The sequence below is a fragment of the Podarcis melisellensis genome (assembly GCF_964234715.1).
Source record: "Podarcis melisellensis genome assembly, chromosome: 9".
Taxonomy (NCBI): Eukaryota; Metazoa; Chordata; class Lepidosauria; order Squamata; family Lacertidae; genus Podarcis; species Podarcis melisellensis.
Window position 1 is genome coordinate 28,885,979 of NC_138541.1, and position 14,548 is coordinate 28,900,526.

Sequence of the window (14,548 nt, forward strand, 5' to 3'; positions counted from 1 at the left end):
AAGTCATCACCGCTACTGAAACGTTTTCTAACAAAATTCACACAGTAGTGGAAACAAATGGTATCTAAAACTGGCATGTCATTATTAGTTTTTAATATTAAATTTACAAAGTCTGGTGATGTTTTATTCTAGATACTGTCTCAAAAACATCAACTCCATTTAATAAATCAAACAAAGTTGGAAGTCAGCAAGTGACACCATGGGAAACACTGGTTGTGTTTGTTATGAATTTGAAGCAATTGAATGTCCAAATGAACATGAGCAATGTAATGGGAAATACTACGTAAGTAAACGTCTGATTCCTGTAATCAAAAGAAATCTTTCAAATATGTGTGTATGTGTATTGTAAGAGTAAGAATCTACTGGCAGAACTAGAGCAATTATTGTAAATAAAAGGTGGAAAGGATATAATGTTTGGACATATGAAAATAATTAAGTTAATTTGAGACTGTTCATTATAAAGGAAATAATAGATACAGTAAATGAAAATATTTGGAAGTCTTTTTTAGCTAATTTACAGTAATGTTTTTGTTCTTTTTTGTGAGATTGTAAATATGATATGGCATGTACATATATGAAATGTATAGTATTATTATTTTCCCTCTTTTTCTGTATTCTTATATTCTTTCTTTTTTATTTTCTCGTTTTGTGTCTGTATTAAATGTCGTTGCATTTTGAAGGGAAAAAAGATTTTTCTCTAATTAAACATGTTAACCTTGTCAGTAAAAAAAAAAGAAAGAAAGAAAAGAGAAACATTTCTCTCATCTAGATCCACATATATATTTCCTTTCTAAAATTTAAATTTTGGCACTCAACTTTTCTTGGTTTTTTGTTATACCCATGTATGATTTTTAAAAATGAACATTTTCCATGATACTTAAAGTTTAAAATGCTTTCCCCACCTTTTATTTGACATATGGCATACAACGTATTTTTCTCATTTTTGTCCCTGTTTTAGGTGGACTACTAGTGGTTTGAAAAGCCAGGGCCGTTTATCTGTGGGCAGTAATAGAGATCGGGAAATCAGCATGTCAGTTGGTCTTGGCAGGTCACATTTGGATTCTAGAGGTGGAGTGGTTGGAGGTACCATAGATGTGAATGCCTTGGAGATGGTGGGTAAGTTGGAATGTCAGTGTGTGTCTGTACGTGTGCATGCACACAATGCGTCCATCATTTTTATTGTTACATATACTTTTCCTTGGCAGAGAAAGGCTATAATCCAGCCTCAGTGAAACCATAGAAGTATGGATTTTAATGTGAACATTAGCCTGTTGTTAAAACCTCTCTCGTTCAAGTTACTGGGCCTAAGAAATGCACAACTTTGGCTAGATTGTGTCCAGGTTTTGCCCGGCAGTTCCTAACTTCCACTGTGCTGTTCAAATCATGAGCTGAATTCTGTGGCACATTTCAGTTCTTAATAGCAGGAAACTGTCAGTTGCCCATGCTCACTAGAAGATTTGCTGAAACTAGAGAGCAGGTGTGCTACAGAAAAGCAGCTGTCTCAGGCAACCCAATTCTCATATTGCAAGTGATCCACTCTCCTATTGTCATCTGGAGCTGGGAGAGACCTCCAATCATATGACATGGATTGGGCTGTGTATTGGCAAACCATGGAGGAGAGGTGGGCCAGATACTATCTTGCTCCCATATAATGCAAATGTTGTTTTTTTAGCTCATATTTCAGAACATCCCAATCAGCAGCCAAATCACAAAATTCAGATTACCATGGGTTCTACTGAAGCACGGGTTGATTACATGGGGTCCAGTATCCTAATGGGCATTTTCAGTAATGCAGACCTTAAACTGCAGGATGAATGGAAAGTTAATCTCTACAATACTTTTGAATCCAGTATTACTGATAAAAGGTAAGATTTCTTGCCATATCTAATGGTGTACATTTCTGCTCATATGGTTTCTAATCAAAGCTATTTTTAAAAATTGCCTTCTTAAGCTGTTATCCCATTTCTACTGTAGTTGCTACATTTATATACATTGACTATCCTCCCATTATAACCAAGGAAAACAATATGAATTCACAAGGGATATTATTTCAATGTTTCAGTGAGATATTTGTCCATGGAGATTTGAAGTGGGATATTTTTCAAGTAATGATTTCCCGATCAACCACACCTGACCTCATCAAAATAGGAATGAAGCTCCAAGAATTCTTTACTCAGCAGTTTGATACCAGCAAGAGAGCTTTGTCTACATGGGGGCCTGTTCCTTATCTTCCCCCAAAGAGCGTGGTCCATGTTGCAGAGAAAAGCTCACACCAGCAATGTACGTATTGAAACTGCTTTAGCCCACTTCGTAATTAAAAGTTTTATGTTCCGATTTCATGATGCGCTTGAACAATATTTAATAATTTAACTGGGGTGTTAGTACTGCAGGTTCCAAAGTCTCAAAAATGAGATGTTGTGAGCAACTCCTACTCAGCTGCTAATTATTATTATTATTATTATTATTATTATTATTATTATTTATTATTATTATTTATACCCCACCCATCTGGCTGCGTTTTCCCAGCCACTCTGGGCAGCTCCCAACAGAATATTAAAAATATAATCAAACATTAAAAACTTCCCTAAACAGGGCTGCCTTCAGATGTCTTCTAAAAGTCATATAGTTGTTTATTTCCTTAACATCTGATGAGAGGGCGTTCCACAGGGTGGGCGCCACTCCTGAGAAGGCCCTCTGCCAGATTGGCTTGGAATAATACGAGCCGTTTCCTAAGAATCAGGAAATAGCTCTGCTTGGCAGCCCACCCACTAAGTAAGTCCCCAATTCATAGGCTGACACATTTCTCAAGCATCTCCCACCCCACTTAACCTGGCTGCTACTGATAATGTGGTAGCAAGTGGCTGGGCAATCTCTTTTCCCCTAATTTTAGAAGCCCTTTATAAAAACTATACGGCCCAGAGGCTTCTTGCATAGCAGCTTGCTGGGTGCAAGTAGTCCTGGGATAATATAGTTTAACCAAAGGTTATTAATTCAGGGCTTGTTGGGACAGTGGAGGGAAGTAGAATTATTTGACTTGCATTAAAATATAAAGCAGAGGAGAATTTACAGGTTGTAATGCTCACCTTGTATTAGATGTGAGTATTATGAGCCTACAAACCTTGTATCTCCAAGCCCGGAAATGTGTATCTCAAAAACATCTCTATTTTTAAATGTGTGTGTTTAAAAAAATATATGTATCCTGCTGTGAGAACCCGCAAGAACTTTGGCATAAGTCCTTTGAGGTGAAAACTCATTTTTCTTTTCTACAAACGGAAGGAGTTTTGAAGCACAAAGTACTTCTAAACATCTAATCTACTTACATCAGCATTGCAAGGCACAAGAGATGAGCAAGCACTTTGCATCAAAAGAGCCATACTACTCAATCAAAATAATACTTTATTTTGGGCAGACTACCCATGTCTTAAGAGAGTGAATTGCTATGCAGAGTACCAGTGTATGAGAAAGTGAAGTGGTATGCAGAGTTGTAAAGTGCGTGCTCATTCTTTATGCCTTCGTTTTTGATGCAAGCGTAGATTAGATGTTTAGAAGTACTTTGTACTTCAAGCTACTTCCTTTTGGGTAAAAGAAAATGGAACTTCACCTCAAAAGACTTTAGTCCATGTTCTTGTGGTTTTTCACATCATGCATTTTTTAAACACTCATTTAAAAATGCTATTGAGATGCATATTTTTATTTAGCAGTATAGCTCTTTCTATGTTTATATATGGGGTAATCTAAGTTTTATAAATCTACGTAGGTAGTTTCAAGAATCTGTTCATACCATTGCTGCTGATCTCTCTGCAATAAATGTGCCCTCAACTTTGGAAGAGCCTGACCTATGTGTATATAATTAATGTGTATATTTCTGGATAGGCTCAGAAGTTTTAGATTCCCTAGAGAGAGACACACACACAGAAAGGCAGAGATTCTGTTAAGTAGATATTAATGCCACTGTTTCTTCTGTGTGCTTTCCCCCACAGTACTGGATGCAGCACATCATCGTCACTGGCCAGGAGTTTTAAAGGTGGTGTCAGGGTGCCACATATCCTTATTTCAGATTCCTTTACCGGAAGATGGAATGCAGTTTGGAGGCTCTATGAGCCTGCATGGAAATCACATGACATTGGCATGTTTCCATGGACCTAATTTTCGTTCAAAATCATGGGCTCTGTTTCATCTTGAAGAACCTAACATTGCCTTTTGGACAGAAGCACAAAAAATTTGGCAAGAAGGTATCAAAATTTATTTCTGCTTTCTGTTTATAGATATTTTTTATCCTTTTAAGTTGTAAATTCTACAAGCACATTAAGCGCATAGATCTGGGCTGGACAACTTCATACTCTGGGCTGACCTCTTGGGCCAAAGCTTGGCTGCATGGGGAATCATGAGACCAATGAGCTTATAACCCAATGACTACTCAGGAACGGGAGAGGTTTTTTCCATGACTTCTTGAAGCTAGATGAATTGTGGTTGTGACAATCTAGTATTCTATGAGGCTAGTGATTGCATGTCTATATACTGACAAGAGTCTCCAGACAAAGGAAAATACCAAATTAAATCCAGTATCTGATATAATACATGGTGGAAGTTTTTCTCTACTTCTGATTATTGCATACATGCTCTGTAATTATGCAAACCACACTTTTTTTGTTAAAAATTACATTCAACATGATTAGGCTCTTCAGTAAGCAAATAACTGTGTTTTTAAACCACCCCCACCCCTCCAGGTTCTAGTGAACATTCTACCTATGTTGTGCAAACACTAGACTTCCATTTGGGTCACAATACTATGGTCACAAAGCCATGTGGAGCCCTGGAAAGCCCAATGGCAACCATCACCAAGATCACAAGGAGGCGCCATGAAAACCCACCACATGGAGTGGCAAGTGTGAAAGAGTGGTTCAATTATGTTACAGCCACAAGGAATGAAGGTGAGGCCTTCTATCACATTTCTGCTTGCTGATCTGGTTATTGCTGGTGGAATTGCATGGATTTACAATTCAAAGTGAAAGAAGGTGGGGCAGCAGCATACTAACCACATAGGACTACAGAGTTCAGCAGAACTATGCTGAATTAATTTCAGTTATAGAATCTGAAATGATCTGTGAGTAGCAGTGATAAAAATCCGAAGCCCAGTGAAATCAAAGCTCTACTTCCTTTGTATTTGCAGAGTTGAACCTTCTCCGAAATGTTGATGCAAATAACCCAGAGAACAGCACAACAGTGAAAAGCTCTAGCTTGTTAAGTGGATTCAGAGGAGGCTCCAGTTACAATCATGAGACCGAAACTATCTTTGCATTACCAAGGATGCAGCTGGACTTTAAATCTATTCACGTTCAACAGCCACAGGAACCTTTATTACAAGGTAAAGTGCGATGTGTTATACCTTCTGAACTACAAACCTAATTCATACCTTATGAAAAGTTAATTGAGTATTATTCAAAATCTTAGATAATCTGGCCTTAAAAGCATTAAACATATAAACTGTGTGGTTTTTTTGTGTGATGAAGACCATCTAGCAATCCTGTTCAATAGCTGAAAAATTAGATCAGTTCTAACCGTTTAATCCAAAGGAAAGAAGAAAAGAAAGTACACTGGACCCTCCGGATATGAACTTAATTTGTTCCAGGGGTCCGTACGTACCCCAAAAAGTCCACATCTAGAGGTCCCGCTTCTGCGCACATGCAGCATGATAGAGCACTTTTGCACATGCACGCACAGCGGAACCTGGAAGTAAAGACTTCTGGGGTTGCCACATTCACAACCCGAAAGTTATGTTACCCGAAGGTAACATAACCCGAGGGTCCACTGTAGTAAGTCTGCAGTCTCTCTGATCCCACAAGCAATGGCATATATACCATTTAATGGGCTTCCTTGACACCGGTTACACTGCACTAGTGTCCTATTTAGAATGTCTGTTCTGTGGGCCTAATTAGGCTCACTAGAGCTTCTTATTTGACCTGTAAGGCCATTTCACCCAAACTACAGCTACCTGCACTACACCTGACATCATACATTGCATCTGGAGTGGGGTTAGGTAAAGGAGGTTTGCTGGCATCACCAATAAGCTGATCAGTGGGGCCTGCAAAAGCCCTATACAAAACACTGGGACAAGATAGCGCTTTGAAAGAGGCTTCTGAAAACCCAAATATCAGAACTTTAGCTTAATTTTCAAAAGTCCCTTTCAAAGCACTGCTTAAAATACCACTTTGAAAGTGGATTCTGAAGACCTCTGTGGGCAAAATAATCATGTGATATAATTGTGGTATCAGGTGACTGGCAGATGGGTGTCTCCACCCCACTTGTCAGACTCAACCTCTGAAGGGCAGGAGAGATAACAGTCTGGTCCACCGGCCAGATCCAGTCCCCATTCCTGGTTTAGAACTTCTGTTTGGAGATGTGGTGCAGAGCAGTAGTTGTAATATCATCTTGAAGCCAGTGCGTACCTGCCTTTCCAAGGAGAGATGCCAAATGTATCAGTAGGATTTTTATTTTAAGATCACGCTGCAAATGATTAGCACTTTTAAAATACTACTGCATTTTAACATTTGCCATTAAAAAGTTTGCATGCAAATTACCTCTGCCAAAATTATAACGTTTTGTTACAGATCCCAGTGCTAAGCCAAAAGTGGAGTGCAGTGTAGTTACAGAATTCACTGATCACATATGTGTAACTATGGATGCTGAGTTGATAATGTTTCTGCATGACCTGGTATCAGCTTATCTTAAAGAAAAGGAGAAAGGTATGTAGATCAATTTCTGGATGATTTGGAAATGATACACTTCACAAATAGTTAATGAAGCCTAGCATATTAAAATGAGCATTTTTTGTAATTACAGTGTATTACAGTTAAGATACTATATGTAAACATGCCTTGTAATTATATTGCTTTTACTTTTATATTGTAAACCGCCCTGTGATCTTCGAGTGAAGGGCAATATAGAAATTTAGGTAAAGGTAAAGGTACCCCTGCCCGTATGGGCCAGTCGTGTCCGACTCTGGGGTTGTGCGCCCATCTCACTTAAGAGGCCGGGGGCCAGCGCTGTCCGCAGACACTTCTGTGTCACGTGGCCAGCGTGACAAGCTGCATCTGGCGAGCCAGCGCAGCACACGGAAACGCCGTTTACCTTCCAGCTAGTAAGCGGTCCATATTTATCTACTTGCACCCGGCGGTGCTTTCGAACTGCTAGGTTGGCAGGCTGGGACCGAGCAATGGGAGCGCACCCCGCCGTGGGGATTCGAACCGCCGACCAGACGATCGGCAAGTCCTAGGCACTGAGGTTTTACCCACAGCGCCACCCGCGTCCCTAATATAGAAATTTAATGAATAATAATTATAATTAGGAACATCTTTGGTCATTACATTAACAATTCAATCTGCATTTTAAAGAAATCTAATATCTATGCCTTATTGTTTTTACCCTTTTCTAGCCATCTTTCCACCTCGTATTTTTTCTAGTCGGCCGGGTCAGAAAAGCCCCATCAGTGTACTTGATGAGAGCTCTGCTGAGAAGGGAGCAGAAGAAAGTATTACTTACACTACTGTGGACTGGAGAGAATTTATCTGCAATACATGGCATCTGGAGCCCACGCTCAGGTAAATGAGTCATTCTGTTTGCAGTAAAATTGGGAAAATTGGAATGTTCCTCCCCTTCCAGATTGGTTCTACATAGTGAGAGAGAAGCAAGGGACCCTTACATTGCAGTGTGGCGTGCTTCTGTTTAGCATTGCAGCCACTTCATTCTGTTCCCCACGCCCTAATTTTTTCTCTCTCTCCTTCTCAGTGGTCATGTTTATTTCATTTGCATGTTCAGATATTGACAATACTAATATATTTTAACTTTTAGATTAATCTCCTGGACTGGAAGAAAAATCGACCCAGTAGGTGTCGACTACATTCTTCAGAAGCTAGGCTTCCATCATGCAAGAACTACTATTCCTAAATGGCTTCAGCGTGGGGTCATGGACCCACTGGACAAAGTTCTGTCAGTTCTTATCAAGAAGCTTGGCACTGCACTACAGGATGAGAAAGAAAGAAAAGGAAAAGATAAAGAAGATCACTGAATTAACAGGGCAACTGAAAGAACCCAGCAGTTTTTTGCTACTTTATTTAAAACTTGATTGACGTTGTGAATAACTGTTTACCGTGGTGTACATGATGCCATTTTGTATTCAGTCTAGTACTACATGACCAATGTTTGTGAAGAAAAACTGTAAAGCTGCTGTTTAGCATTCACAATTGTATTATGTGCAATATTTTGCATCTCTAAGCTACAGATTAACTGTGAATTTTCATAACTTTTATTTGCCATAACACTGAAAAAACCCTTTTGGATAATGTGATTCCCTGAATGGCTTTTTCTTGTCAATGTAGATTGTATAAATTCTATATGTATTTAATTTATGGAACCGTGATTGCTATAGTGCTAAATCATTTTAAGTTTGTTATACTTGGAATAAAAATTAATGTCAACATGCTGGTCTTTTTATTATTATTTTTTTAAAAAAATGTTTTCATAGGAGTGCTGAGAGTGAGGCAGGCGAATAATGACAAAACTGTTAACACTAAATTCAGTGTGATCAGCATTTTGTCCAAAGCATTCATGGGATTTGCCTACAGATAGTAGCTTTGAGAAGTTGGCTGTGCTGTGACACCTTCCTAAATAATCGTTCACAATGAAGCAAACAAATCAGAAGAAGCTGAAAGTCTCAGACAGAGACTTGCAATGAGAACTCTGATGCTACACTCATGGCCTCCTGCAGCTCTAGTACTAAATTTGGACTTACTGAAGGAACTGAGAGTACATCTCCCTTGAAGTCCGGAGGAATGAGGAGGAGGGAGAATTTGCCACTTAATCCCACCCTCTCTGGCCAGGAGTGAATTAAAAATTAAGTGGCAAAATGTAGTGAGCCCTAGAGCTCCTATAAGGACCTTGCTTCCCTGTCACTCTGTAGAACACGCTTCCTCAACCTCGGCCCTCCAGATGTTTTTGGCCTACAACTCCCATGATCCCTAGCTAGCAGGACCAGTGGTCAGGGTTGATGGGAACTGTAGTCTCAAAACATCTGGAGGGTCGAGGTTCAGGAAGCCAGGGGTTGAACCAATCTGGAAGGATGAGGACCTGTCTCCCCTTGGAGATACAGAAGATTGGCCCAGACAACTAATCCAAGGGGATAGATAACAAATCAGAATACCCTCTGGGAATCCCATGTCATGAACTGGCAGGTCGACGGGGAGGAGGAAGGGGGTCTTTACAAGGGGTGTAGCTGGGACTGGGGAAGAGATTGGGGTCAGTGCATAGGAACCACAGCTGCTGGACCCATCGCCAAAGGGCCCCCTTTCTGCACGAAACACGACAGGCTCTGAGGTGTAGGGAGCAGTAGGAGGGACGTTCCAGGAAGCTGAGACAGACAAGAACCACAGCCCAGCTCCCATATGTGGTGGACCTGTAGAAGGGTAAAAGAGTATTGGGAAATAATTCAAAATGAATTGAAATTTTTTTTTAAAAGGAGTCTTTTTTTAAAAAGTACTTTTTGTTGGGGATAATTCAGACGGAAGTTCCCAGGTGTCAAAAAATGTTATTTATGTATGCCACTACTATGGCCCTTGTTTCGTTAGCCCCAAAATGGAAAAAGAGCAAGGTCCCAACTAAAGAAGAATGGCAACTTAAACTGATGGAATATGCGCAGCTTGCGGACCTAACATACAGAATAAGAGAACAAGAAGAACATACGTTTAAAGAAGATGTTTATTAAATATATGGGGGGAAATTGTGTACACTTGAAAACGTTGGCAGCATTAAGATAAATTCAACGGTGTAAATAAGTTTTGATGGATGTAATAATGGAATACTGAATGGTTTAGTTTGTGTAAAATAGGCAGGGATTTATGTTTTGCAAAATGAACTATGAAAAGGGAAGTAGGGAAGTCACTGATATTTTAAGGTTGTTTAAATGAATATTCAAAAATGTAAAACAGAAAATTTAATAAAAATTATAGTAAGGAAAAAAAAGATCCACAGCTCAGCTCCCTAGCTGGCCAGCTGGGACTCATTAGCTCTGAGAGGAGGTGTGTGATTCCTCAGCTGAAGTTGGATTGAAACAGGTGAGGGTCACCTGCCTCATCAAGCCCAGGTGCTGCAATCAGCAGGCAGAGAACAAAAGGCAAGCAGAGCTGAGGTGCTGGGTCTGCTGAACTGCCCGTGTTGCTGGACTTTGACTGGGATACTCCTGGACTTTTACGGGACTGTGCTTTGGGTTTGACTCTGGACACTATCCTGGACTTGGAGTGACCCTGGACTGTGTTTCCTGACCTTTGGACTTTGTTTGTGTGGACTGAGCTTTGGATTTGGCATAACGACTCGCTGCCAGGTAGGCCCGGGGTCCAGAGCATCCTGAAGAAATAAAACATTTTAATATTAGGGATTTCTTAAAACCATTTATCTTTTTCAAACCATCCAAGAACCTTGCTGGTCTTGATGGCTTCTGATATTTTCATCACCTCATTTTTTAAATTTAGTTATAAAATTTGGGGGTGAGGGAGGTTGAGGAGGATTTCAACTTGATTTGCCAGGGACTGTAGAAAATAAAGCATATTAACATTGTAATAACATTTTCACACATTTCACTAAAAAGTGCCTTCAAACCCAATGTGAATGTCAACATGGGTCCAAAAGTATTCTGCTCAATGAAAAAAACTTGCCCAAAGCTTCTGAACTCCTTCAGGCAAGCTAAAATGTTATAGCCAGGGAATCAAGAGCCACTGGGAGTTTGTATACTTTGCATACGAAGAACAACATCACAGAAAAGGGACGACCAACTTAGCAGCATCCATCAATTAGAGCAGTGATGGCCAAACTTGGCTCTCCAGCTGTTTGAGGACTATAACTCCCATCATCCCTAGCTAACAGGACCAGTGGTCAGGGATGATGGGAATTGTAGTCCCAAAACAGCTGGAGGACCAAGTTTGGCCATCACTGAACTAGAGGATCATCAGCTGGTAAGGCATTTATGTCCATTGTTTCAACCACTGAACTTACTGTTGGGTGTGTAAGAATATAGATGCCGGAAACTTCTGTAGTCTTCTCTAATGGCTATCCATATATGTATCTTGTTCTTATTCATTTCATTGGATAAGGCAAAGACAATCAGAGAACAGAATTGTTAAAATGACTGTCAGATTCTTGATGGGTGCGTCAGATTGCGTCGGTTTTAGCTGTGCAGTCAGCACTTCCTGTAATTTTAATTGTTTCTGAATATAATCAGTAATGATAAGCAAATTTGGAAAGAAGTGCAGAGGCTTGTGGCATTCTAAGCCAAACAGATTTTGGCTTTGTGTTTTGTCTGAACCTTTTTAGTGACGTCCTTCTTGAACTAATAGTGGTATCAGATTACTTGTTAGAATCAGATTGTGATGTGACTCAGATTTGTGTCCATGTTAATTCTCTGGTTGATATGTTGCAAGATCTCAGGAATGGGGGGGGGGGGAGGGAGGAATTCACTAAAATTGTGGCCGTATGGATGATAAATGTATAAAGACATTGTTAGATTGACAAAATATTAATCAAAATCCTTTGGCCTTGAAACTTGTCAGTCATTTTGTACAAGTGCCTAAGTATTGGCTTAAGCAGTTTATTTAGATCTACATTCTCCTCATTCTCTTACAGTGAGTGACAATCTAATCTTGTTCTTATTTTTCCTTACACTGAGAGTCCGCCTTGCTGGCTCTGCCTGCACTGGTTCAAAAACAACTGTTTTCTTTTAAAAGTATTGTTTCGGTCTGTTGAATTTGAATGTGAAGTGACTCTGCACTGTTTGAAAGCCTTTTTCCTAACTATAATTTGGATTTGGTTAATATATGCTCCATACAAAATTATTGCATAAATTAATCAGTATTTACTTGATTTCTCATACTTTGGCTATGACACTTTAAAATAAGTGAGGCTGAACGGTTTAAAAGTGAAGAATTGTGTTACTGGCAATTATTATTTTGCTGGGTTTGGTACCTGTTTGTAAGGGCAATGCGAATTAGCATGCCATCACCTTGCTTTAAAGGTTGGTTGCTTCTATTCTGGCTTCAAAGCCACAATTTTCCTTATTAATCATTGTGAAACTTTGTGGGCTTTTTTTTTTTCAGTTGTGGGCACTCAACTTTTTAAGCCTGTAGGAAACTACAGCAGCAGAAAACCCCACAAATAAAGTGCCAACCAAATATGTGATCTACTGATGCTACATTATGGAAAACGGGTCTGGTATTTTGCACATAATTGTGTTTGCATATGGAAGCAAGTTGGAAATTGTATCAGGTGTCTTAAATATTTAATGGTATTTCAGAAATGATGTTGATTATTTAAGGATTTAGAAGGAAGGGCTTGAAGACTGCATGGTCTTAATCACGCACAATAGTTTGCCATTTAAATTAATTCAGCCAGCTTCGTAAAATGTTGTGTGTGATACATTCACGTCCAAGAACTAGCAAGCCCACAAATGTTCTACTGCTTTTGTTGTCCAAATGGTTAAAATATGCAAACCAGTGGCTAAAAGTGTATTTAATGCCATTTCTTTGAAGTTTGTGTCCCCCTTAAGGAGTTGATTTATATATGTGAAATATATATTGGAAAAGGCTTTTATTGTGTTTAAGCTGTTTTTGAGGGACGCGGGTGGTGCTGTGGGTAAAACCTCAGCGCCTAGGACTTGCCGATCGTATGGTTGGCAGTTCGAATCCCCGTGGCGGGGTGAGCTCCTGTCGTTCGGTCCCAGCTCCTGCCCACCTAGCAGTTCGAAAGCACCCCTAAGTGCAAGTAGATAAATAGGTACCGCTTTATAGCGGGAAGGTAAATGGCGTTTCCGTGTGCTGCGCTGGTGCTGACTTGCCAGAGCAGCTTCGTCATGCTGGCCACGTGACCCGGAAGTGTCTTCGGACAGTGCTGGCACCCGGCCTCTTAAGCGAGATGGGCGCGCAACCCCAGAGTCGGACACGACTGGCCCATACGGGCAGGGGTACCTTTACCTTTACCTTTAAGCTGTTTTCAAGAGTCTTCATAAGCTAAGTTTTAGAATCAAAGTGAAGGAAGTTTCATGAATAGTGATGGTCATATGGTAACCATCAAGAACATGCATGGATATGGATGGCTCCACATGCAGCTGTGTAATGTGTATATGACTTACTGCATGGAGAGTTTTTATGGTGTCTGCTGGCCCCAGAACTGAAGTGGAGCTGCACAGTTGTAGAAACAATGAGGCAAACAGCTTTTATACCATGTGAAACCACTGTGGTCTAAACCACTGAGCCTTTTGGGCTTGCCAATCAGAAGATTCGCGGTTCAAATCCCCATGATGGGGTGAGCTCCTGTTGCATTGTCCCAGCTCCTGCCAACCTAGCAGTTTGAAAGCACACCAGGGCAAGTAGATAAATAGGTACCGCTGTGGCGGGAAGGGAAATGACATTTCCGTGTCCTCTCATTTCCGTCACGGTGTTCCGTTGCGCCAGAAGTGGTTTAGTCATGCTGGCCACATGACCCAGAAAGCTGTCTGTGGACAAACGCCGGCTCCCTCGGCCTGAAAAGCGAGATGAGTGCTGCAACCCCAGTTGCCTTTGACTGGACTTAACCATCCAGGGGTCCGTTACCTTTTTACCTTTTTGCATCACCTTCATTTTGATATTTTTGTGAATGAAACAGGCTGAGCCTGACTTACACTGTAACATGTTAAAAAATATATATATATCCTAATTTGTTTCACTTACTGTGGTCTTATTCACATTTAGAAAGGTTAAATAGAAATGTCATCTTCCTATTTTTTCCTTACTAATTAACTGGAGTAGCCTGCATGATGCTCTCCTCCTGGGTTACAATTTCCCCCATCCCTGACCACTGGCCATGCTGACTGGGCCTGATGGGAGTTTTCGTCCACCAAGATCTGGAGGGCATCACATTGACTTCTCCTAAATCAGTGTGTGTTGGAACAAATAGCCCAATGAAGCATTGGATGCTTTTGTCAAATGCTGTGAATTGTTGTTTGACTTGTGTGGCTGAAATATAATAATGTGTTCATTTTCACTGGAAAGTTTGATTTCCCCCACCCCTGCTCTCTTTAGTTATTCATAACTAAACATTTTCAGTATGCCATTTTCTCCATAAGCATATGTTCCCACAACTCACCTTAATGCCAAACGTCATGCACTCATGCTGCTGTGTTAACACTTTTTAAATATCAACAGTGTGCTGGGTTCATCACAGGACACAAGTGACAATAGATCTGAGGAAGGTGCGTTCTAGCTCCTTTTAGTCTAGGAAAAAAGCACTGTATATACCAGGGGTAGGCAACCAAAGGCCCGTGGGCCAGATGCGGCCCAATCGCCTTCTCAGTCCGGCCCCCAGGCGGTCTAGGAGTCAGCGTGTTTTTACATGAGTAGAATGTGTCCTTATAGTTAAAATACATCTCTGGGTTATTTGTGGGGCATAGGAATTCGTTCATTTCCCCCCTCCAAAAAGAAAATTAGTCTGGCCCACCACATGGTCTGAGGGACGGTGGACTGGCCCATGGCTG

General features: G+C 40.5%; 1 protein-coding gene across 11 annotated transcripts in view; it reads left to right on the forward strand.

The window, feature by feature from the left end:
* Positions 1–8,474, forward strand: part of BLTP1 (bridge-like lipid transfer protein family member 1) — a 105,012-nt gene extending 96,538 nt beyond the window's left edge. For all 11 annotated transcript variants that reach the window (XM_081924677.1, XM_081924680.1, XM_081924685.1 and 8 more), the window contains 10 exons: positions 133–283; positions 959–1,116; positions 1,673–1,865; positions 2,063–2,280; positions 3,981–4,232; positions 4,728–4,931; positions 5,171–5,365; positions 6,609–6,743; positions 7,433–7,598; positions 7,849–8,474. In XM_081924677.1, coding sequence (XP_081780803.1) covers positions 133–283; positions 959–1,116; positions 1,673–1,865; positions 2,063–2,280; positions 3,981–4,232; positions 4,728–4,931; positions 5,171–5,365; positions 6,609–6,743; positions 7,433–7,598; positions 7,849–8,065 — 1,889 coding nt within the window. In that variant the 3' untranslated portion in view covers positions 8,066–8,474. The remainder of the gene's footprint in view (positions 1–132; positions 284–958; positions 1,117–1,672; positions 1,866–2,062; positions 2,281–3,980; positions 4,233–4,727; positions 4,932–5,170; positions 5,366–6,608; positions 6,744–7,432; positions 7,599–7,848) is intronic.
* The last annotated feature ends 6,074 nt before the right edge of the window (positions 8,475–14,548 follow it).